The sequence below is a fragment of the Megascapheus bottae genome, chromosome 17 (genome assembly GCF_031878675.1).
Source record: "Megascapheus bottae isolate mThoBot1 chromosome 17, mThoBot2.hap1, whole genome shotgun sequence".
NCBI classification, from domain to species: domain Eukaryota; kingdom Metazoa; phylum Chordata; class Mammalia; order Rodentia; family Geomyidae; genus Megascapheus; species Megascapheus bottae.
The window spans coordinates 38412509-38439164 of record NC_143525.1 but is presented as its reverse complement, the minus strand read 5'-3'; the positions used below and the strand labels follow the sequence as shown (position 1 = coordinate 38439164).

The 26656-nt window shown below is 41.0% G+C and overlaps 1 protein-coding gene across 1 annotated transcript in view; it reads left to right on the top strand.

The window, feature by feature from the left end:
- Positions 1-1431: 1431 nt before the first annotated feature.
- Ca10 (carbonic anhydrase 10 (inactive)) overlaps positions 1432-26656 on the top strand; it is a 426447-nt gene continuing 401222 nt past the window's right edge. Inside the window, exon 1 of the mRNA XM_090351055.1 lies at positions 1432-1514. Within this exon, the coding sequence (XP_090207181.1) occupies positions 1454-1514 (61 nt within the window). The 5' untranslated portion in view covers positions 1432-1453. The remainder of the gene's footprint in view (positions 1515-26656) is intronic.

Below are 26656 nucleotides of genomic sequence, written 5' to 3'. Positions count from 1 at the left end.
TCCAGCTCTGCCTGACCCCCCGCCCGCGGGCAGCGTGGGTTCAGCCTCTCCTCCCGGGCCCGGCCGGGAGCCTCCGCCCCCCGGGGTCCAGCTGCCAAGCGGACGCGGGGATTCCACGAGGCGGTGGGGATGCTCACCTGGCCCTTTCCTCTTCCCCCTCCCCCTCCTCCCCTCCTCCTTTCTCTCTCTCCCTCTCTCTTCCTCCAACTCCTCCTCCTCCCCCTCTCCTGCCCTCTCTCTCTCTCCTCCTCCTCTTGCCTTCCTTCCCCCCCCTCTCTCTTCTCCTCCTCCTCCTCTCCCACCTCCCCCCCCCCCCCGGAATCGGGAAGCCTCGGGATCCGTAGACGAGGAAATAACGACCCCTGCAGTTGCATTGCGGAAAAAAAAAAGAAAGGCAGGAAAGGGCGAGAGCTCGGCGGCGCCGCTGGTTGCGGGCGCGGGGAGCGAGGCAGCCGGAGGTTCCCGGGGCGCCCGGGACAGCCGCCGGCCGGCCGCGCGCGCGCTGACGCCGCGGGGCGCCCCCACCCCGCCTCCCCGGCTCGGAGGCGCGCGGGCGCGGGGTAGCCGGGAGGGTCGGCGGCGGCGGGCGGGCGGGCCGCGGGCTCTCCGGGCGGGCGGTAATCGGCGTCTTCTCTTCTCTCCCCCGTCCCGCGGGGCGCGCGCGTGTGTGTGTGCCGGCGTGCGCGCCCGCCGCCGCGGCGCCGCCTCCCTCCCCGCGCTTCCCCAGCCGCCGCTCCAGCCCTGCCGAGCCGCAGCCAGCCCCGACCATGTCCCGGTGACGGGGGCGCCGGACTCGCAGCGAGCGCAACTTGCCGCGGGACTGCTCCGCCAGAGCCTTTCCCGGAGCCACCCCACCACCACCACCACCGCCCCCCGAACTGCACGGCGCAGCCCGGCGGGGGGCTTTCGTCTATGTCTTCTTGGGGTGCCAGGCGGATCGGGCTCCCGGCGGTACTGGCACAGTCTGGCTCCGGTGGTGGTGGCTTCAGGTGGCTGCCGCCGCCGCCTCCTCCTCCTCCTCTGCTGTTAGCGCCGTCGTCGCCACCGTTGCTGCCGGGAACCAAGACGCACGAGCGGGGCGACGACCTCCGAGGCGGCCAGGCGCCGGACATGTGTCAGCACATCTGGGGCGCACAGCCGTCGAGCCCGAGGGGAGGTTTGCTGGAACACCTCGAAGTGCGATACTGATCTTGGAGAGAGGCGACTGTCCCTAGAACACCGCCCCCCCCCCTCCTCCTCCCTGTCCCTGGCTGGCTGTCGGGTGTGAGGAGTGCGCGCTAGCCCGCTCGGGAGTGTGTGTGTGTGTGTGTGTGTGTGCGTGTGTATGTGTGTGGGGTGTGTGTGTGTGTGTGTGTGTGTGTCCAGTCGGGCCGTACCCCCCCTCCCCATCCCCTCTTCCATTCCCTCCCCTGGTTTTCCCGTCGAGTGATGCTCTTGGAATGAGAATCAGAGGATGGAAATAGTCTGGGAGGTGCTTTTTCTTCTTCAAGCCAATTTCATCGTCTGCATATCAGGTAGGAGACTCCGGCCAGCGGGTTGGGGTTGTGTGGTCAACGTTTGGGAACAATCCCTGCGTGTGTGTGTGTGTGTGTGTGTGTGTGTGTGTGTGTGTGTGTGTATGCGGGGGAGGTTGGTTGTGGGTTGACATGGGAGACAAGGAAGCGCCACAGACTCAGTTATGTGTCTCTAATGTCTTTAGAATGAAGAAGAAGAAGAAAAAAAAACTATGCCCAGTGTGTGTGTGTGTGTGTGTGTGTGTGTGTGTGTGTGTGTGTGTGTGTGTGTGTGTTGGAGTCTTGGAAGGGAGAAAGGAGAAGAAATGGGGGCATGAAAAAAAAAAAAAAGGAAGAGGCAGATGGGTGTTGATTTTCAACTGCTTCTGGCTGAGAACTCTGGCGCCGAAATCTGAGCCCTGGCAACCTCCCCCTCCCCCTCCCCCCACACCGTCCCAGCCACCACCCCCCCCCCCCTCCATTCCCTGGCTTTCAAAGTTCCCAAACTCCTGATGGTTTCTGAGCTGGCAAAATGGACGCAAAATCCTTGCCCTGGTCTCTAGGCACTTTTAAGAGCCTGTGGGGTGGCTGGCGGGGACGTGGCGGGGGAGGGGGGGAGATGCAGAATTGGGGGTGTACCGGCAGGGATTTATTTAGAGAGGTGTAGGAGCCCTTCATGCCTTCCCCAAACTCGGCAAAGATGGATTGGCATGTTTGCAAAAAACTGATGGCATGTCTCCATCACCTCTTCCCCCACCCCAAATAATCCTGGGGGGGGAGGGGGAGGAAGCCATAAGTAAACAACCCAGTATCACCAAGACCAGTTCAGATCTTAGTCCTTCTCAGTTCCCAGAGGTAAAGATGTGCTGGATCAGGGACCCTGGTCTCAGGGTTACTTGAGCTTAGCCTGTGGTTTTTAGAAGGAAACGAGAACCCAAGGTGTGGAGGTGAATGAGGCAGAGCTCCTGTATGGTGTGTGCGCCACGGTATTTAGGCACTGGGGAAGCATTCTGATTTCTGAGCAGAGTCGTTGTTGGTGCAGGAAATCGAGCCGGGGAAGGGCAGTGAGGGAAAGCCCCAGGACCCACCGCAGTATCTCCCAGTCCCCCGTGGCTCCTCCCACCAAGTCCATCTCCCTGCTTCACACATGCCATTTAAGTATCCAGAGTGAAGCCTGCTCCCTTCCTTTCACATTCCCTCTGCAGAACTGGGGACCAGACCAACTTCCCATGAAGTCACCAGAGGAGAAGAGCAGGATCCTTACTCCTGTGAGCAGACATGTTTGAGCAGCACTGGAATTTTTCTGCCTCATCCCCTTTTCAGCTCTGCCCAAACTCCCATTTCATAAACCAAATGTGATTCGGCATAGCAAAAATAAATAACTAAATAAAACAAAAACTTTTGGGGGGCCCTTCACCTGAGCCCAGATCTAAATAAACAGTATTGTTTAGTGTCAGTTGTTTCTCACAAGTCAGGAATTTAAAAAAAAATCTGTTGTCAGAAAGCATCATTTGGGTGTCGGCCACCTAAGAAATGTGCTTTTCATTTTTCAATATTTTCATGAGTTATGTTTTTCACCTAGCAGACAGGAAAAGATGTCCTGGGGTCACCCCACTTCCTCTAGTGGGAACTCCATAAGTCACCTGTCAGGATTTGTACCAGTCTTACATCTGTGACTAGGTGACATCTCCCAAGACAGTTCACACCTTTCCCTTTCTTCTCTTGTTCTAGAATTTTTTTCACTAGGTATAAAATAGCCCTCATCTTTGTCTCTCCATCATCATAAATAATTATCAAATCAGACAAGGGCAGACAGACAAAGGGCCCTGGATGCCCTCTACAATCCTCTTTCCCCCCCTGTCCATACCTCTGAATTTTGTCAGGTAGTGATAGAGGCAAACAAGCTGAGAGTCTCTCCTCAGCTCCCAACAGGCGAGAAGTGGGTTATCTTTCATAGTTGTATTTGATTTGATGTCTCAGCAACTAAATTATTCAAATAGAAACATTAGAGGGAAGTTATATCCAATCCAGGAGGAGTGCTATGTGGCCTTTCCTAGGTATTTACCAAATAATCATCATTGCTGTGTAATGAGAAGATAACAGTGTAAGCAAAACTGCAAGCTATTAGCTAAACACGGAAAACTAGGTTAGCATTCTCAATGCCCAATGGAGAATCTGCGTCAATTTGCACTCGGATGAAGATGTGTAGCCAATGATGAAACGTTATGTTCTTCATATTTACATATCCATAAACTTAACTTCAAAAGGCCCATTCTTCTTCTGTGGCAAGGGTGGTTTCTTCCTTCCATAAGCAGAGCTACTCATTCGGTGGTGTCCATGTATGTCAGAGTTATGATTAGTAATATAATCATGACTCATAATTGCCACAGACTGAGGGGTGGGGGTGATCTGGATTCTTTTCTCTACTCCCCTGACAGTTTTGGGATGTATAAGAATGCAGTGCCTTAAGGTTGAATAATTATGCCTCAGAGAGAAGTTGGTGGGTTTTTCATTTCTGTATCTATGATTTGCAGTTTTAATTACTCAACGGCTGAGCTTTACCAGAAGGAGCATAAACCTGAGATCATAGAATCTACTATGTACATTAAAAAATCACTCTTACAAAGCTCCTCTTCACCGTCTTGGCATGAGTTGTTCTGATCAGTAAATGGGTGCTAATTCCTGCTGAGTTACTAAACATGATGGGTGCATTGGCAGTGCTGATTTTATCACAGAGGAATACAAGCCTGGGAGAGGCAGCAAGAATCTGCAGTGTGAACACTTTGCAAACCGGAGATGTTGGTTGGAGTTTAGACCTGCACAGGTAATTCTAGTTGGTAGCATTTGCTTTCAGGATCACTGTGGAGTTTTGTACCTACATGTTTCCTTAACCAGAGGTTGCAAAACCCCCTCCCTTTCAGTTGTATTCCACACGTTGAAAGAATACTTAAGGAATTTTCTATTGCTGAAAGTACAGATAGCTGTGCTTGGTATATTTGATGGTTCTGTAATCGCAATGTGGATGGCAAATGGGATCGGAGGTGTGCCTGGCCAGAATGAGGTAGCTGCTGAGAAAGTACCATGTGTATTCCATCTGAAATATCATATGTGTTTGGGCTACTTCATAACAACACTGCAAGACTACAGAGGAAATGCCACAGTCTGGGGATTCTTCTGTCTCCATATTAAACTGGGCTCTCATGGTACTGAGATCTGGATGTGAAGAGGGAGAGACACAGAGACAGAGATGACAGAGACAGAGAGAGGAATGATTTTTCTCTGAGCTTGTAAGACCACAAAAGCAGTTCTACAAAAGCAGCTCAGATCAGTGAGAATGAATGCTTAGCAGCAAGAGAGAGGGAGTGGGGAGTAGAGAGAGGGAGAATAATAATCTCCTAGTGTGTTAGGTCACTCCTGTAATCCTAGCTACTCAGGAGGCTGAGATCTGAGGATCATGGTTCAAAGTCCATGAGACTTTTATCTCAAATTAACCACTAGAAAACTGGAAGTGATGCTGTGGCTTCAGGAGTAGGGCAGTAGCCTTGAGCTGAAGAGCTCAGGGACAACACCCAGGCCCAGAGTTCAAGTCCATGACTGACAAAAAAAAAAAAAAAAAGACAGCATCTGACTTAATTCCTACAGTGTATTCCATTTCCCTACATATGTAACTTTACTGGTTTATAAGTTTAACCACATTTTAAATATATTTCAGATGTTTTAATTTGTCTCATCTTAGAACTTGTGGGATACTTTTGTTTGACAAGATAGCCAAGACAGAGGTTTTGTTTGCAGGATTCATACCCCAAATTCAGTATATCATTTGCATTATGATTCAGGAATTTTAATTTTGTCTTGTTTTTTTTTTTTTTTTTTTTTTTTTTTTTTTGCTTCTAGGGCTTGAACTCAGGGCCTGGGCATTGTGCCTAAGACTCTGTGTTCAAGATTAGTGATCTACCACTTGTGCAACAGCACACTTCTGGTTCTTTTGGAGTAGTTCATTAAAGAGTCTCACAGACTTTTCTTTCCGGATTGGCTTTGAACCATGATCCACAGATCTCAGCCTCTTGAGTAGTTAGAATGATAGTTGTGAACTACTGGTGCCCATTTTGATTCAGGAATTATTTATTTATTTATCATGGTGTCTCTAATTGAAAAACATCAGTTGAATTCAATGGATGTGTGTAATGAAAGAATTTGAGAATGGAAGTCTACGGTGATTATAGTATAAAGCTAGATAAGGTAGCACTTGAGTTATACGTAACTGTCCACCATACAGGTGAAACTATGACCCAAAGGCCCCCAAGACCCAGCATCTTCTATTAACAAGGAATATTTACTTTATCCTTTTCCTAATCCAAAAGGTAAAATGGTTTAATATCGGTTCCTTTATGTGTATGCATTCACACATCCATTTTCTGGATTAAATTAGATAATACATGTAGAGATTTTTTTTGGTTCACTTAATACAGTGTCTAGGCATAGTAAGAATTCAATAATATCAACTATTATTTATTTCCTACAATCTGATCTTATTTACATTTGGCTCATGGTAGAGTAGAGCTTTACACTCTCCCATGACAGCATGTCTGAAAGCAAATAACAAGGCCTGTTTGGAGGTATTGCTCAAGTGGGACTAGCAAGTACAAAGTGCTGATTTAACATCCCTAGTACTGCCAAAGAATAGAAGAATCATCAGCAAATAGATCTTACCGCATGGATCACGAACCCCAGTTTTATAAGTTTTTGCTTTCAAGTTTTGAAATGTTTATCAATTTTCCTTCTGAAGGCATATCAGTATCATTAGACTTTGGTGTGGCATTATGAAATTCAACCCCTGTTATCTCCCGTACCTTTGTGGATGTGCTCTGCTAGTATCTCTTCCCAACACACCCTTTCTAGTGAGTCAGCCCCAAACTCTCTGGCACTTTAGGATCCTTCATGATGCAACACAAGCCTCCTTTTACACCCTTCCTTTCCTTTCTTCCCCTCTCTATTTCCTCCCTTCTCTTTAAACACCCTCCCTCTCAAGTTTCATGACCATATTCCTAACACTTTATTGCTCGTACAATTATTTTGAACACTGGCATTTCAATAGATAATGAACATTTCTCTGGATAGACTATGAGCTCTTGAGGAGAAATATCAATGCCTAGCTCATGTTTTGTAGCTCCCAGGTATGGGGAACCTCAGATAAGTGTTGAATGATCAGGTGGATAAAGGGAAATATTTCATGGTGGGTCTCTACGTTCTATCTTAATTGGTACAATACCCTCTCAGAAGTCCAGAAAGGAAAGGAAGGGTATGAGGGGATTAGATATAACACAGTGATCTTGGTAGACAGCCAGCATGGTAGCAGCTAAAACGTGGAGAGGGATGGATGAGGCCAAGATGGAAGATTGTTTAGGAGCTGTGTTTCCATGATGACTTGCATATAATATCAGTAAAAAACCACCTTGTGCCTGTCTGTGCGGCAGAAGCCTCCTTTTAAGGCATACGAGGATATAGAGTTTATATTTCTCTCTATGCCATGGAACAGTCAGGGAGAAGCTTTGGGCTCTGGTCCAGAGGCGTTTTCTTTAGCCAAGTTCACTGGTCATTTGTTGTCTCTGGTTCCAGGTAGGTTCCCAGAAGCTTGGGGTTAGGGAGGGGGGAGAAACTTGAATATAGATTACAGAGTTTATCTCCTTAGTTCATTTATTGCTAGATATTTCCACCCTAGGAAAAGGTTAGGAATGTACTGACTGACTCTTTGCTTTGCAACATGTCAGATATCCATTTTTTCATCTATGTATGTATACATATGTATATGCATGTGAATATGTATGTGTATATAAATAAATAAATATATAATTTCAATGTTCATCTCAGGAAAGCTTAAACGGAACTTTAAATGTCTTCTAATATGTTGGATCAGGTGAAGGTCATCTGGTAATGAGAAATGATTTAGGATTGTCTTTATAACAAAGCCATACTTACTCTTTATTAGCAAGATTGAGTTGATGATGGCTTAGCTGGTGTTTAAGTATGACTCCATTGACACTAAGGTACCATCAAGCTGGCACTGGATTGATTCTTGATGATTTTGAAGGAGGCAGCCTACAAATGCTTTTGCTTACCAATCTGGGAGAGATGACACTTTTGCTATTGTTTTTTCTCTTTTTCAGAGCAAAGGCAAAATTAATCTTTTAACTTTGTCCAATACTTTATGCCCAGTGGCTAAAGGGGCTGGCAGAAGGAAATGAAGCCTGTGACTTTCAGGTGAGCTTTCCTGAGCCAAGCCTTGCAGTCTTGCTGGCTTTGCAGCATATTTGGCAGCAGTAGCAGGTTGGAATAAACACATTTACCGAAGGATGTGAGTCAACACATTTTCCTTCCGCTCCCCTCTCTCTACCCTCCCCCCCTACACTGCCTTTTACCCTCAAAACAAACAATCCTGATGGCAGCACTGACTGGCAGAGCATAGGCCTGTGCTTCTCTGTGAAGGTAGAATAATAATTAAGACTTCACAGGACTCTTGAAAGGAAAGCAATAAAGTAACATCACTGTGGTAGGGGTGTTTTTTTTTTGTCCTGTGTTTCATGTGCTTGTCCATTCACAGCACAGATGCTCACAAAGGATTGCTCTCCTGTGAGAAAAGTTTTGTACCACAGAGATGAAAACAATGAGAAAGAGAGTGTTAAAAAATTATTTATCTATATACAACATACATAGACACATAGATATATAGATATATGTACATGAAATACATATTGTAGTTTTTTCCATTGGCTGTCCCAGCTCTTGGCATTTGAAGATGATCAATAATGAATGACTAAGCTAATAAATGCATAACAAGGGACTACTTAGAAAGTGTTTTATCTTCCAGAGTCTGGGAGATGAGAATTCTGCTTCTGCTGAAATGTAGGATTTGGGATGTTACAAGAGGTCAGAGAAAATGGGAGCCATTCCAGGGGTCAGTATAGTTGATGACTTGCTGTTTTCTTCTCAGAGTTCAGGTGAATTTCTGTTGGACAAATCAGCACTCTCTGAGGCATTTTTAGTTGCTGTGTGTGCTATGACACCGTACTAAAGCTGGGAACTGGAGCCATTAAGGATCAGTGGACTCAATGTTATTCCATTCTTCAAGCCATCCCTTTTGAGGAGATTGCCTAGGACATGGTATCTTCTAGCTTGGGAAAATCCCTCTCTTTAATAGTCTATTGTCCTTTCCTTAGTAGCAGAACAGTTTCAGGAGACTAGCCTACCCCATCCTTTAATCTTTTTGTGTGTGTTGGGGGGATGATCCTTTTAATTATTATTGTAAATACAGAGGAGTGGCAGTTAGGTGAGTAACGGGTAATGAATACAATTCTTCTTGAACCATGTCTCCTCTTCCCTCCTATCCCCATCCACAAGACACACAGTTCATTTTCCATCTAGTATCTAGTAAGTACTACTGTTGTGTTTGTTCACCTTTCTTCCACCTTTACTGTGCCCTCCCCTCTCAAATACAAACACACAAGGCAAAAGGAAAAGAAAACAAAAAGAGCAACAATGGCCAAAAGCGTCTCTTGTTTCCTTTTCTTGGAGTTCATTTCGTAGAATATTATTTTATAGGATCATTTGCACATAGCTATTGAGCCTTTGTCAGCCACTGCTATGCCTATCCTCATTTGACCTCCTGTGTGAATGCCTAGCACCACCATGCTCCCTGCAGCATTGTTCATCATAGTCAAGATATGAAATCAACCCAGATGCTCCTCAGTGAATGAATGAAACAAGAAATTGTGGGATATATACACAATGGAATTCTACTCAACCTTCAGCAAGAATGGTATTGTCCCAATAGAAAGACTTGGGAAAATTTACATTTAAGCAAAGTAAGCCAGAACTACCTGGGCTGCATCATTTCCCTCATTTGTCGTAGCTAGAATGTGCCTATAAATGTACCAAGTAAATACACTGAAAGATACATACACGCACATACACACTAGAACATGAAAAATCATAGAGGACTCTTGACACCCATCCTTTAATCTTGATGCAGAGAAAAACAGGAACTGGCTCTGGTTGCTATGTTATAGGGTCAAACACATTACTTCTCCTCTAGCCTTTGTAGCAGGATAGGTACATAACTAACCACCTCTAACCAAACAGAAAAGCAAACTAACCAGGAAGTGAAAGAACAATGGATTTGCTTTGCTGTCTTTTAGGTGAGGATTCTCTCTGTAAATTACTTAGCTGTTCTCAGTAAGGAGCTGGTCAGTGAGACAATTATTGGTTATTTGCTGTTGTTTTAGTTACAGTCAGGGAAAAGGGAGGATTATAGAAGAAAGTCTCCATTTTAACTTTTAATCTAACAAGCAACTGACTGGGTGTTATGTGGACAGAAAACGTAGCCTGGGTCTGCACTGCATACCTACTAGGTATGTATAGAAAGGTGTCATTTGCTACTGAAGTCCGAGAATGTATCATAAGGAACTAGATTTCAGTCATAGTGGCTCATATACCCATAGGATAAAATAGGAAGAGGGAAAGCCATTAGTTTTAGTATTGCTGGCAAGTTCCATCCCTGTTTTTCTACCATGGTCTTACGTGACTTTTGAGTTCATTTCAGTGCAGTACTGTAGGGGTTAAATAAGAACCTTACGCAGTTTTAGAGTTTGATAGAAGCAGGCAGTCCTGCATTGTGCCACATCTACAGGTTAGATGGGTTGAGAAAATTCATAAGTGCATATTGTATTTATGCATTTTCTCTTCAGGTCAAATCATATATTTAAATGAAAAGGTAGATGTCCAAACATTTCAGTGTCACTGACATGATTGGTGCTGACAGTTATTGAATTTTTATGCCAAATAGGCTACATGGGTCATTAGAGAAAAATCAGAGGAAAAAATAATTCCTGATAGTCCAAATTTTATCTAGCAAAGCTTGAAATCATATTTTTCAAATCTTAAATATTTTGACTTTTAAAAATTTCACGTGTTGGGGATGGGAGTTTGGCCTACTGGTAGAGTGCTTGCCTAGCATGCACGAAGACCTGGGTTTGATTCCTTGGTACCACATACATAGAAAAAAAAATAGCGGAAAGTGGTGCTGAGGCTCAAGTGGTAGAGCTCTAGCCTTGAGAAAGTCCAAGGACAGTGCTCAGCCCCTGAGCTCAAGCCCAGGACTGGCAAAAAAAAATTCATGTGTCTTCAATATTTTCCCATGTTACTTCTCGATTGCAGCAGTTCTGAAAAAGTCTTGGATTCTGGGATAGATACCTCCTACACCCAATAACACAACACAACTGAGATTTATTTCTTATTTGTCTGAATTGTAGAATTGGCATGAGTGTGTGGGTGTGCATGTGCATGTGTGTGTGCGTATACTACCATCAAAACTTGGTTGCCTGACTATACAGGGTACTTCTTCCATCCTGAAAATGGAAGAAAAAAATAGTGTGGAGAGTCATAGGAAATGTTTTCATAGGCCAGGAGAATAAGAATAAGGATATCCATCCTCTTATTGCAAAGGAGCTGAGGAACCATTGGCTAGCTGTGTGCTAAGGAGCAAAGGGCAAGTGGACTTGTGAGCCAATAGCATCTGCCACCCATAATGCTGATGGTGTCTTTGTTCAGTCTCGAGATAAGGTGGCACTCTCATATTTCTCTTTCCCCCTGTTTTGGAACTCCTATGTTGTTTCTACATCATGACATTTTGGGACCTGTTTCCATGTCAACAGATAGCTATTGCTAATGAATTATTTCTCTAAAATTCAACATCAATAGCTATCTGTAGACATGCTATCTAATCTTAATACAGAAGCAGCTGAGTCACATCATATAAAGTTTTTGATTGTTTTTTGTATGGTATCTATGAGTAATGTGTAACTTATTTGAAAGCTCCCAGAAATACCCTCCAATCCCTGGAGAAATTAAGCATATATGTAGTAGAATAGTGATTAAACATTCACATATCCTTTCAGAGATGTTCTGCTACCTAAAACTATGGAAAAAATTTTCTCCTTGTAAGTAGGGGTCTTGGAATTGAATATTAAGAGACCTTAGCATGAACTATCCAAATTTTCGAAGTGATACTATACTTCTCTAGCATTTCAGATATTAAATCAGCAAGATGGAGAATACAGGAAGAACTCTTAAAAGCTATGGAATAAACAGAGAAAGGTGGGAGCGTGAGTTTTTAGATGGACAAGCAAGAGATGTGTGATACTGTAAGATAATAGCCAAGACTCTTATTTGTAGAATGATGACATTGCCGAGCTCTTTTGTCAAACCCTGTGGAAAATGTAGGGGTCATCACTGACTGCTGTGTAACAAACACTGGCTAAAAACTTAGTGTATTGTCTTTGTCAAACAATTCTGCTGGTCATCCCTGTGTGGCCTTGAAAAGTTACCTAACCTCTCTACCTCAGCCTCAGTTGTCCCATTTGTATATGGTGATAACAGTAACTTTCTTTGACCATAACAGGGACTGAGAGGCAACAAGGTTAGTATGGTATTTGGCATAGGGAATGAACTTGATATAGGATGGACTTTGCTCTTCTTACAACAGGGGCTAAGTGAACAAAAGACACAATGGGCAAAATTGGGAAAGAATTTGGCAATATCATGTAAAACATGGGGGATTAAATGAGCCAATGGGTGTTTAACGTAATGCCTCTATGGTAGCCTCTATGGATGGATTTGATTCACTTGGGGAGCTAGATTTCTGGGGATAGTTTAAAGAGATTTAGAAGGGAGACAATCCTGTCCTTTCCTTTCTTAAGAGACAATTTTATGTGAGTCTGGCCCACATTTTTCTTTTAAGTTTTTTTTTAAATCGGAATACTACACATTTTCATTTTACAATTACGTTTTAAACTTACTGAAGCTTCCAGTGAGCATGGTCTCGTGTCATCCATCTAAATTCCAATCTAGACAGTGGTCTTAAAGACAGAATCCCGATTCAGAACTGGCTTGCCATTTTCCTGCTAGACACATTAGTAAATGTTAAGTTATTGACCAGACAGAGAAATAAAGAGATGAGGTATCAGGCTCCAATCCATTTATTAAAAATGATAATATTTACACTGTGTGTTCTGAATCTGTCATTCATATTGACTGAAACCCGAGTACATTTTTTCTTTCATTGTTCTGTCTTGCCAGATTGCTCTAAGTATTCATTTGTGCACATATGAAAACAGTTTTGATTTATGCTTGAGAGGAGAAAAAAGATTTAAAGGATAATTAAATGCTGGACTATTTCTAGAATTCTGATACGGTTGGTTTTCAAGTATAGCTGATTTGAGAACTTTAGCTAAATTTCTAAAAGGAAAAAAATATTAAAAAAATAGGGCCACTGATAAATGTTTGTTGATATTAAGACAAGCAAATGTGACCTGGATGTTTCTGTAGGGGGCATCTTCTTTAGAGCTTTTCAGAGCATTTAGGATTTTGGTGGGGTTCCACGCCCCACCCCCCATCAGATTGGTAGAAGCTGGATTACCACTGAGAATGCAGAGATTAATGGCCTGTTGTGACTAATCCAGTAAACCTCTACTCTTGTTTCTCTGAAATTGATTGAATTTAGAGAAGTTGAAGACAGACTCGCTATTAGATCCCCATGACTTAATGAAACCTAATAGTTTCAGAGGACAGTTAACTAAGAATCTGAAAAGTTTGTGAGATATCACCTCATGCATTTCAGAATTCTTTTAAGTATTTGCTAGATCTCAGTGCATTTGTTCATACAATTTTACTTTTTTAATTTTTTATTGTGATTAATAGAAAGGTTACATTATATTCACCAGATAGAAGGTGCATAACTTCACAAACATTGATACCCTTTCTCATGACATGGTCCCCATTTCCCTCCCACCCTCCCCCTGCTTATCTTGATTTCCCCCCTTCCCTATCCAATTTCAAATAACCAATTAAGCACATATAAAATATATCAGATAACAAGGTGAAATATTGTAACAATATGAGATAACCAAGGGATAGCAAAAGAAATGAGAGATAACATAGTACATTAAGGACAACAGTCACTAATTATATGGCTTTTGTTTTTAAAAAGACTTTTCCATTAATGCATTTTAAAAATAATATCACTAACACAAAACAACTATCTAAATATTTTTGACAAAGGTTATGCAATTACTGAGGTAGATAATGCTAATATTCTTGCTTATGTGCAGGTTTGTCTGAAATAAACATATAACCTGTGTGTATTAATCGAAGATCTACCGAGAAAGAAATTAATGTGAAAATAATCATAGATAGATGGATAGATGTATGGCTGTGTCTCAACTTTGCAATCCCATAAAATGGGGATAATATAGCCATTTATTTTCAGGAACATTATAAAAATCAGTGGCTGTCTTAATATTCTTAATATAATACTATCATTAACATTAACACTAAATGTCATCTGAAAGTCAAGTCTTTAGGACATTATTTTCAGGTAGATAAGAGCTTCTTGAATATGACTAGTGAGTGATATCTCATTTATAGAATGAGATGCAGCCAGTGTTGCTTTTTTTGATTTTAAACAGACAGCATTCTGTATCCTGATGAGTTAGAAACATTAAAATGGGAGACTAGAAACCTCCGCTGAGTAAGAAAGAAAAGAAACATATTTACATTGTCAAAGGGGATGTTTTAAAGTCTTCCATGACATAACATAGAAACTGAATCCCAGGGTCACAAGAGATAGGAGAGAGACTCAGTAAATGAGACTACCTAAAAATAAAAAGTTTCTGTACAGATAAAAACATAGTCGCAAAAGTAGAGAGACAGCCAACCAACTGGGAAAAGATATTCACCAATAATACATCTGACAAATGCTTAATATCCAGTATCTACAGAGAACTCCAGAAATTAATCCCCTCCAAACCCAATAAACCATTCACTAAATGGGCAAGGGAACTAAAGAGAGACGTATCAGAAGAAAAGTTGAAAATGGCAGAAAAGCGTATGAGAAAATGTTCATCATCTATGGTCATAAAGGAAATGCAAATAAAAGCAACCCTAAGATACCACCTAACCCTAACAAGAATGGCCAAGAGTTTGAACTCAGACAATGACAGTTGCTGGCGGGGTTGTGGAGAAAAAGGAACCCTACTACACTGCTGGTGGGAATGTAAACTAGTTCAGCCACTCTGGAAAGCAGTGTGGAGGTTCCTTAAAGAACTGAAAATAGACCTTCCCTACGATCCCACCATACCACTTCTGGGCATCTACCCTGAACATCATAACCCAAGATATGATAAGGACATCTGCTCAGCCATGTTCATCTCTGCACTATTCACAATAGCCAGGTGATGGAAACAATCCAGATGCCCTACTGCAGGTGAATGGATACAGAAAATGTGGTATATATACACAATGGAATTCTACATAGCCAACAGACAAGATAAAATAATGGCATTCGCAGGGAAGTGGATGAATCTAGAGCAAATCATGTTGAGTGAGACAAGTCAAGACCTAAGGAACAAAAGGCATATGGTAGCCTTAATATGTGGCTATTAAATCCAAAGAGTACAAGAGCAAGGACTCAATATCTGCATACACAATGCTATGGACATGGTAATGGAAATAGAAACATAACTATATAGATATAAAAACCTATGACTATAGACAAAATGTTTTATTTCATACATTAATATGTTTCTATGACATACAAACCCTTAGCCTAATTTTGATTAAGTTCTAAATACTAAGTCCCAGTGATTGTAAATAGAGATTCCCTTCTTGAACACTTGTTTGTTAAACCTGTCATTTAAAATATGATGTAAAAATCAACGTTAATAAATTCTTAAAAAAATAAAAAAAAAGAAACTGACCTCTCCCAGTTTCACCAAGTTTCCCATCTTACTGCTCTGTGAAGACACCTTGCATATTCTTTTGCCTGCACCTATGCTCATGCTGTGTGTTTCCTTCTTGTTTATGCCCACCTGAACTGTAATACAGGACAAGGCACATTCTCTGCTTGTTATCTGTGCAAAAGTGCTGTGTGACTAACCCACCCAGCCAACCTGACTGGGTGAACATTCCTTTCCATCTGTCTGTCTCCAGCACTGCTTATCCTTTAGCGTTGTGATCAGCGTTCTTCTGGTCTACTTGAAAGTCCTCGTTCTGCTCTGTCCTTTAATCCTCACAAGGAGGAGTTTGCTGATTTGAAGTATAATTCCTTTCCCCCTTCTCCTGCCTTCTTCCCTGTGGAGATACAATTATCTCTGATCAGGGCTTAGGTCTAAATCATCTAGTGTACAAATCTGGTTTCAAAAATACAGTTTTAGTGTTCCATAATTCTGCTTTTACACCAGCAAAGTATACTTTAGGGAGTTGCAGCATTGGAAATCTTGTATATAAAGCCTAAAATATTTAGTCTCCGACCCTTCACACAAAGAGCATAGGACCTCTAACATGAACTATGAAGTCAAATGCTTCCAACACCTGTAAGAGCAAATAGGGCACCTGATTAATCCATTTTCTTAAACAGAGAATTGACTAAATTTTAGATGAAACACTGAAGTTTAAAAACAGTTCCTTGACACTCTAGGAAGCTCAAAATGATCATTATTCTGTAAGTAGAGTGGCAGCTTTTGCCATGCCAAGGTGATCTTCAGGTACCTGTGATGAGTGTTATCAACAAACAGAAAACAAATCTTATTTATATTGGTTTAGATCTAGAAGCTTCCTTTAGAAGAAGCTTCCAGAAGAGTTTGGAGCTGTTCAGATTGAAATGATAGTTTGGCAGGGAAGGAGCAAGCTTTCTGAAAGCATTATTCTGCTGCCAGTTTTTCACTTTTATTTTTTAAAAACCTCTTCTTTGGGAAATGAGCATCAGTTTCTATACAGAAGAAAAAGAACAGTCACTTCAAGAGTTAAATAATTTTAGGGATGTCAGTCTGAAAAATCCAACCTTTCCCGTACGAGCATCCTTTTCCAAACAGTAAGCTGAATAAGCTTCACAGGGCTCCAGAAAATGATTGTTGTCCTCCCAGGACACATGTGGAAATTGAAGTCCAGAAGTAGCAGTGTAGGCTGGCTTCAGATAGAGAAAGCTCTGACAGTATTCCCTGAGGAACCCACAGCAGCTGAAACCCCTTCCCCACACTCAACACTGCAGATTCCTGATGCTAAACCACAGAGGATTGTTTGAACTTGGGGAGGGCATTGGTTAACAATGACTGGAGGACCAGTTCCAGTTCACTACCTCTTTTTATATACAAAAAACTAAGATTTTATTGTTTTACTATATTTTTTTCAATAGTTCAGGAGGGAAAAATAATCAAAAGGTAAGGACTGTTTCTTGCTGTGAAAATTGGTGAAGTCAAATTTTAGTCCACAACACAGCTACACTGATTCATTTACATAGTTTCTCTTATCCATGGCTAGTTTCGCCCTATAATGCAAGAGTCAAGTCATTGAGAAAGAGCTTAGGGCTAGCAACTTCTAATTTCTTTATTATCTTGCCCTGTGTGGAAAAAATATTTGTTAACCCTTGCTCTAGAGCACATGTAAAATAATAATTAAAATCAACCATATTGAAGCATAACACATAGAACAGAAAATACACTCATTTTAAATCTTCCCTTTGATGAATTTTACAGAAACACTACAGTCTGTAACCAGAAGATGAAAATATAGAAATTCCCTATCAGGTCCCAATTTTTCCTGTTTCTTTGTCATCAACCCCTTTCACATCCTTGAACTCAGGCAACCAAATATCTGATCTCTGTCATCGAAAACAGCTTTTAAATGTTTATTTGCTGAGTATTTCAGAGCACTAGAGACTCTACTGGGATGGTATGGGCTGTGAAAATGTGAAGATGACTTCATTCTTTCATTTGATAATTCCTTAATTCACTCTGAACACCCACTCCAAACAGCCACTTAATGGGTCATATTGAAAGCTAACAGACACTGTAAGATGAGCTCTACTTGTGTATCATTTGATCCCCTAACCCTATGAAGGAGTTCTTAATCGGATTCCCATTTTGTTTAACTATTAAAAACAAAACAAAACAAAAATCAGGCAGGATACCATGGCTCAAGCCTGTAATCCTCGCTGCTTGGTAGTTAGAAGTTGGGTAAATGTGTGTTCCAAGCCACCCTGGAGATAATAAAAAATCTTGGAGACTTGACCGCTCTCAATCACTGGGTGGCACACACATGACCTGGGGATGCATGAGTAGGAGAATGGCAACTCAGGTGGGCTTGGGGCATAAAGGGAGGCCAACTTTTTCTTCCTTCCAACCTCCTTATTTGTAATGGGAATGAAAATGACCACTTGCATGATCTTGAGAGAACAGGGATGCAAGCCTAAGCTCAACACAACTCATTGATCCCATTACAAGTCTGCCTGAAGGCATACCATCACTTTTACTAAAATGTGAAAATTTGGTGCAGGGGGGGGTGATTGCACTGATCTAAGCCCCCCAACAACTGACTACCAGTATCAGGTTTTGCACAAGTTCCTGAGGAAGGAGAAGACAGAAAACAGAGATGGATTAAACCATACAGTTTTGAAAATTCACCTGGTCTTACAAATGGATGAACCATGTGTGGATGTGTGTTAAATAATGCAGGAGCAAGTGTGCTAGCAAGAGAAAGAAAAAAAATCAGTCTAGAAGCCAGATGTGCTTTTGCTTTTTAAGCTAATGGATATCGCAGGTCTTTTTAGTTTAATATCAACAACTAATGACGGTAAAGTGCTCTGAAAAACACTGCAGGGTGTGTCCCCACCAACCAGCATCAATAATCAAGACTTCCTATCCTTTCACAGTCTTCTGTCTGCATTGGTCTGTTTGGTTTGAGGAGATAAAAATAGAAGTCTCCAAAGAAAGAGTCCCATCATGCATTCTCTAATAGCTTCCCATACCTGACCCCTACTCCTTATACCCACTTACACCTCGTGCCTACTATTATGAAGGGTGGCACACTTTACCAATGTTTAACTAGCATGGCTGCACTTCATCTCTTCAAGGCCCTATTATGGAGTACACAGCTCCTAAACCTCATTTGAAAACTGCTGTTTATTGTTCCCATTTATCCAGGCACAGTCAATCAGCTGGCCCTGCAGGTCCTTCTTCCTATCACTTAAACAGGAGGCTGTGTATAGACCTTAGATATAAACAACAGAACCTCTTCATGACTACTGCCAGCAGAAAAGAAATCTATGAAAACATTTGAGGTGTTTACTGAATCTGAGGAGAGATTCAGTTATACTATCACTTTCCTTTAGCAAAGAACTGGCTTCTGCTATTCTGGCCAGAAACAGCCAGATCTCATTGCTGATAAAAGACTTGGCACTAGAGTCCCCATGGTAAGCCAGAAAACTAGATATTTTTGCCTCCCCATGACCGGAATATGAATACTGTTGCTATACCAGATCTGTTTCTCCTCGTTGGCACTTCAGAATTATGCTCTCAGACCTCGGATTGGCCCAACCCACACATGCCTGTGTGCTATCAAAAGGAAAGGTCAAGATTCTGCCCAGAGGATAAGGGATTAAACACAAAGGGAAGTATTACTCTAAGCATGGTGGGTTGACTGAGTAAATAACTTCCCAAAGAGGTTTGCATCCTAGTCCTGAGAGCCTGAGGATATGTGAGCTTTCACAGTGAAAGTGATATTGGCAGTATGATTATATTAATCATTTTAAATTACCCTGGATTATCTGGGTAGACTCAATGTGATCACAAGGACCCTTAGAACAGGGAAGCAGGAAGTTCACATTCAGAAATAGAAAAGATGTAATGATAGAAGCTAGGGTTGATTTAGTGTGCTTTGAAGGCAGAGTATAGGAGTCTGAGCTATGCAATGTAAAAGGTCTCTAGTAGCTTGGAACAATAAAACAAAAGAAGAAGAACAACAACAACAACAAAAAGAAGGCAACAGGCTTTACCTTACAGCCTCAGAAGGAGCGTAGTGAGATACGCTGATTTTTAGGTTTCCGAAAGTCATTGTAAACATCTAAGATATTAAATTGGCATTATTTTAGGTCACAAAATTCATAATAAGTTATTACAGCAGCAACTGGGAAAATGTATACATAGGAAAGGTGTTCATAATTGAATGGGACACCGGAAGGCACGGCAGGCATCTAGCCCAACAGAATTGAAGGAGAGCTAGGAAAATTCTCAACCAAATCTGGGTCACAGGGCTTCCTCCCCCTCTCTGTGGCCATGTTTGGAGAGTTCCTAATGCTGGGTTGGGTGAACAGGTGAGTAAAATTGCTTGTGCTATGCAATTTGTTCAATCAGTTTATTCACCCCATGATTTATTCAGCACACGTTCTACTCATTAAATACATATTTACCAGTTGCAAATGCTGAGCACTGCAGAAAGTTTCAGAGTTCCCAACAATAGAGGAGTAAGAACTTAAAATTCTTCAGCAGTCAAGCAGTTCAGACAGCACCAAGCATTGTGTTTAGTTTTGTTTTGTTTATTACTTTCTCAGTAATCTCTGCTTAGCAAGGGTCACCCCAAATCCCACACTTAAGGGGGTTCTGAAGAGAGGGCAGGTTACCTGGTGTTATGATTTCTAGATGATTCTAGGAGCTTTAATGATTTATGGAGGAAAGCAAAATGTTGGGTGAGTATATATTTTTAAAATCAAGAACATATTACCATAGTAGGTTTTTTTTTCTTCCTGTGTTAAGGGAAATACTGAAAATCTATTTACATCTTTTTTTTCATATCAATCCTCAGAGCTATTGCCATTATCCAGATTTCACAGATGAAAGAACTAAAGCTTTGCAAATATGACTGAAATTCACCATGGATAGATAAGCTGCAACCTATCTGAACCATGAACCCACACGCTTTGTTACACTTCCTGTGTGTACCACACCCTGACAACCTGAATTAGGAAAGGACAAATGTATAAGAAGAAAAATAATTCCTGTATGGAGAGCAAAACACATTTTAGAATGTGTTTGGGAAAGAGAGGATTATTTGGCTTTCCAAGATGATTGATTCCTTTTCTTTTTCTTTGACAGTATTGGTGATTAAACTCAGGATTTCATTCTTGCTGGTCAGGTGTTCTACTCTTGATCCCATGCCCCAGCCCCTTTTTGCATTGTGTGTGTGTGTGTGTGTGTGTGTGTGTGTGTGTGTGTGTGTGTGTGTGCTAGCTTGAACTCAGGGCCTGAGCACTGCTTCTGAACATTTTTTTTTTGCTCATGGATAGAGCTCTAACCCTTGAGCCACAGCTCTACTTCCAGATTTCTGGTGGTTGATTGGAGGTAGAATACACATATAATTTCTTGCCCAGGCTGGCTTCAAATCACAATCCTCAGATCTCAGCATCCTTGGAATCTAGGAGGCACTGCCACCCAGCTGTGTTGGTTAGAGCCTTGCTTTATGCCCAGACAAAGCTATTCCTTCCCAATGACCCAAGGATGACAGGTGCTGCCTCATCTCAGCTACTGACATGGAGTCTTAGGAACTTCTTTTTGTCCAAGCTATCCTCAAAGCCAAATCCTCCAAATGCCATTTTTACCTCATTAGAGGTTTCAGCCATGATGCTGGACTGGGTCACCGATTGTTACAGGACAAAACCTCTTAGTGGAATATAAACATCCAGTTCATCTGACATACGGTTCTCATTTTACAAATGAAAGCATGTGTGACTCCTCAGTTGCTTTACTAATCTGGGAGACAAATTTATTTCCCAAGTTATCTCAATTTTAAAACTTGCCATTGAGCCAGCATAGGGATGCATACCCACAGTCCCTGGAGAGGCTAAACTAGGAGGCTAGTGACTTTAAGACCAGACTGAGCTACATAAGGAGACAGTCCTTTAAAATAAAAAAATAAATAAATCTATTGCATAAGGAAAATGAATGAACTATCCCCTCCTTGGCCCACAGCTATTTGAAGGCTCTACTCAATGCCATTGTGTATATTACCCCTCACTGCTTACTGTCCCCAAACTTTAAGGGTCCAGGAGAGACCAGAGGTAGCCCCCCAGTTCACTTCTATGGTAGGGTGTCTCTCCTCTTCAGGGTCCCAGCCAACACCCACACAGAAAATGTCAAGGCTGGCTGGTTCGTGAATGTTAACTAACAAGCAGATAACACTGCTGCTCTTAGCTTGAATGGGTTCGGCATAGAGAAGCATAGAGAATTCCTTGACCACAGACCTAGCAGTTACAAGTTAAACAAATGGCACCCAAGTGTTCCGCTCCTTGGGCTGGGAGAGCTGCTGCTGTTCGCTGAATGCCTGCCCTACAGTCCTGTTGACAGATGGTATCACTTGCTCATTAAATCAGAAACTTCACCACTCCAAGAGCCCCCGGCATGTTAGCATACAGAGTTGGTGGTATTTTCCAGTGCTGAATGGTCTACAGCTCAAGAGCATGAAGATAAATATTCTACATCCTAGTGCATCCACTAACTTAAGCTTTACTGGGTCTGTTCCCTTTGTGTTGACAGAGCACATTTAGAAAAGTAAAGTGAAATGCTTCCAGGCACCCCACTCCTCCATCCATCACTCCTCTACTATTGCCAGTTTGCCATCCCCACCCCCACACATTGGAGGCTTGTCCTCTCTCCATGTTTTATGACATACAATATCCAGAACCAAAAAGAGACTTTCTGAGTTAAAGAGTTCAGGGCTTAACTTTTTTTTTTTTGAGAAAGCATTATGGGAGGCTTGAATCGTTGGGGACTGTGAGACACTAATGTTGATAGCACAAATGATAAGCATGATTCAGAACAAGCCTGGTTGCCAAGTTGTGTATTTGTCCTGAGAGCAATGGGTAGCCATAAGATGACTTTAGATTGAGGTAGCTGACAGTCAAGCATGCATTTCAGGAAGTTCTGTCTACCTATAGATTTGGAGAGCTGACTGATATGGAGGAAGAAAGAATAGGACAAGTGGCCTAGAGAGATAGAGAAGTCAGAGGGCTCTGGTTTAAGTATGGGTAAGACATGGGTGGGGAGAGGGAAGGTCATGTTGGTAATGTTGTATATTGATAGGATTGGAGCTGTTCAGGACATGGATAAACAGAGCCTAATGAGATTGAAGGGAAATATTGAGTTCAGATGAAGTCCAAGTTCTAGGTTATGAACTAGGGAAATAGAAGTGGTATTTCAGGAACAGGGGCACAGGGAAAGAAGAAGCCCTCATGCAAAGTATGAACTCCTCTAAGTTACTCAAGAATTGCAGGACACTTGAGAAAGGACAGGGGGATGGGAGAGAAGAAATAACAAAAAGAGAGTCCCTTCTCAGGGACTCTATAAGTGCTTAAGAGATACACCTACTGGTATTGTTGGTTTGTTTTGCTTTTTTAAAAAAAAAAACTAATCCTGGCTAGCTCATATTGATTGTTTCTATACAAGATGTACAACAGACCTCACGTGTTACAAAACCACGTGGCTCCTAGTAGTTTCTACAGAGCTGCAAAGACTGAAGTTCAAAGACATGATATGATGTAGCTGGAATTAGAAGTTGGTAAATAGACAAGCTAGAATTAGATGCCAATTTTTTTATGACTAAAGAACATACCTTAATTTTTTAAGAGAAAAATGTCATCTCCAAATGACAAATCAACAGGAGCTTGGTTAGTAAGATTGTTTGTGAAGAATAAAGAATGAAGATGATAAAGAAACTGATGGAAGGTCTTATGTTTTGTTAGCAAAAGACCTTTTTCTTTTTCTCTCTCTCCCTTCCTTGCTTCCTTGTCCCCTTCCTTCTTGTCTCTTTCTTCCTTCTTCTCCTGTATATTCTTTCATTTCTTCTTATATTCGATGAGTGAATACTATTCAATGATCATAAAATTGAGAACTTCTTATATGCTAGGAACTGTATAAAGTCTTGGTGAAGTAATATTCATCAACATCTACAAGGAAATTCTGAGAGCTGTCATATACATTCTGCAATCCATTTCACCATACTTTGAAAGATGCTGTGGTAAATATTGCATCTAATGAAAAGAAGACAAGAAAGGGAGTGTGTTTGTCTAAAGAAGGTGATCTTTGAGCTGTAATTAAGAACAAGTAGAATTTTTCAAGTGCACAGAAGAGTTAGGTTTTTCTAACATAAAGGAAATACCTGTTGCTTAGAAATCAGCAGTCACTTGGAGAATGGAAAAACCAACTTGAGTATTTTCAGATATATGACATGTGCCTCTCCCCACCCCCTACACACCCGGGCTACCAATTTTTGCTTTTACTCTCTAACCTCTCAAAGCTTCTCCTCTTACTTTATCCTCTTTTCTGTTTCCTTTTACCTCTTTGCTGATTCTGTGGATTGAATTCTTCATTGTAGACCTCTGACGGGTTCTCTCCTACTCTGCTAACCACTTTAAAAAGTAGACCTGCAAAGCCTTCTGTGGATTTCCAGCTGTGTTATGGCCCTAGTTCTGTGTGAATTGAGGCTACCTGCCCAGAAGAAGAGTGCCTTATCATGGGGGGGGGGGGGAGGGCGGCTCTGGAGATTCTGAGGCTTGCAGCATGGGCTTTGCTGAATGACAGCTTGATTTCTGTTCCCTGGTGTTAGTCACCTGTTGTGTACTAGGTGCCTTTAGCAAAGGGTAGGGGACCAGATTGCTTGCTCAGCCACAGGATGAGACACAGACAGATCAGTGAAGTAGCCCCTTGCAGCATGGCTTAACGCCAGGTTGGCTATCCACTTTCCCTTACCTCCGATGCCACATGATTCATATGAGCATATTCAGCAGACTTAGGATTCTCCTGTGTGCCTCCTATGGCAGATCAAGCATAGGTATTCATTAAACCATTCTACCCCATGTGTTAGACTCCATTTCAAGGAATATTTACTGTATTCTTGGTCCTGTGCTTCCAGGGAATGATAAAAACTTTTTTTTACCTGTGAGACCTAGTCCCAGTTTGTGCCCTGTTCCCGATGAGGAAATCCTTTTTCATGTCAAAGACATATCTGTATGTGGTTCTCATTGACGCAACAGGGACCTCAGGCTTACGGCCTAAGGTCCTCCCTAAATTTGGTTCTAGTTCCCATGGAGTAATGTAGTTAAAATCAATTGCATGCAGATTACCTGAGCCAGAGGAAAAGATGTTTATTTCTGAATATCCTCATTCCCTATTGCTGTGAAATTTGGATATGAAGTAATACTAGTTACACAGAACAAGTTTGATAGTATTCTTTTCCTTTTAATTTTATAGAAAAATTTGAAAAATAACCATCATTCATTTTTTAAGTAAGTTCTGGTAAAACTCTGTAGCAAATACACACAGTTCTGGGATCTTCTTTGTTGTGAGACTCTTTATTCCTGCTTTAATTTCATTATAGACCTGTTTAATGATTGTAACTTCTAAGCAGGTCCATTTTTTCTAGATTTTGAATTTATAAGAATACAATCTTTTTCAGCTATCCCCTGATGAAACCTCTATATTGAACTTTTATTTGTTATGTTATCAGTTTTTTTCATTTAGAATTTTGCTTATTTCGATCTTCCTTCTTTAGTTTGGCTAAGGGCTTATCAAGCTGGCTTGTCATTTGAGAGAAATTGACTTTTTGTTGTATTGATTTTTGTATCATTCTTTTTGGTCTTCATTTAATTAATTTCTGCCTTAAGCTTTACTAGGTCTTTCACATCTTTAGGAATTGGGTTGTCCTTATTTTACTAGATTTTAAAGTATATGATTTAATTTTTTATTTGATATCTCTCTGGTTTTTGTTTTTGTTTTTACATTCATACAGCTATCATATTTCATTTCAGCCTTGCTTGTATGTGAAAGGTTTTGGTAGGTTTGTTTTCATCCATTAGATTTGAGGAACTTATTTTTTGCTCTAGAGTTACTTTAATTTTCTTATATTTACTTAGATTCGCTTTATATCTCCAAACCAGGCGATATACAGAAAAAGAAAATTATCGTTGAATTTCTTTGATGAAAGTAGATGCAAAATTTTTTCCAAGTATTTGCAAATCAAATTCAAAAACACATTAAAAACATCATATACCACACTGAAGTTTATTTCATGCCAATAATGCAAGGATGGTTCAACACACATACAAGCTAATGAATGTAATAATATAATCTAAGACATAACAGAAAAGATAAAGAACAAAAATTATGTGATCATCCCAATATATGCACAGAAAGCCCCTGGAAAAAAATCTAACCTAGCTTGATAATAAAACCAATGATCGGGGCCGGGAGTTTGGCCTAGTGGTAGAGTGCTTGCCTAGCATGCATGAAGACCTGGGTTCAATTCCTCGGTACCACATACATAGAAAAAAGCCATAAGTGGTGCTGAGGCTCAAGTGGTAGAGCACTAGCCTTGAGAAAGTCCAAGGACAGTGCTCAGGCCCTGAGCTCAAGCCCTGAGCTCAAGCCCAGGACTGGCAAAAACAAAAACAAGAACAACAAAAAACAACACAGTGATAACACTGAGAATAGAAGGATCATACATGAACCTAACAAAGGCTATATGTGACAAATATACAACCAACATTATACTTAAAAGGGGAAAAACTGAAACTATTTCTACTACAACCAAGAATTAACTAAGGGTGTCTACATTTCCTAATCTTCTTCAGTACAGTGATGAAATTTGTAGTAAGAGAACAAGTCAAGATTAAAATTAAAGTATGAAAGGAAGAAATCAAATGATTGTTATCTATAAATGACAGAACTTTATATTTGAAAGATATAAGGATACCCTAAAAAGTCCAAAAACAAAAAATTCTTAGATCTGATAAACACTTTTGGAAAAATAACAGGTTACAAAATCAAATTATAAAACTCATTACATTTTTATATACCAACAATAAACAAGACAAGAAAATTATCACATTTATAATGGTCTCAATATGTATCTGGAAATGCCCCTGTATATTACCTCCATAATAAGAATTAAATATTTTTTAAAAAGAAAGAAATATATCTTTAAATAAACCTAAAAGGTAAAAGATGCTTATAAAAAATAAAATAAAATAAAACCTTGAAAGAAGAAATCAGGATCTAGCACACTCATTGACAGGCAGAAATAATATAGTAACAAATATCAAAGGTAATCTACAAATGCAATGTAAGCACCATAAAAATCCCAAAGTCATTATTCACAAAAAGAAAAAAATTCAATTCCAAATGTTTATATAAAAACATAAAAGATTCCAAATACTCAAAGGAATTCTGAGCAAAAAGAGGAGCTCTAGAGGTATCATAATATTTTATCTCAAATTACACTACAAAACCATA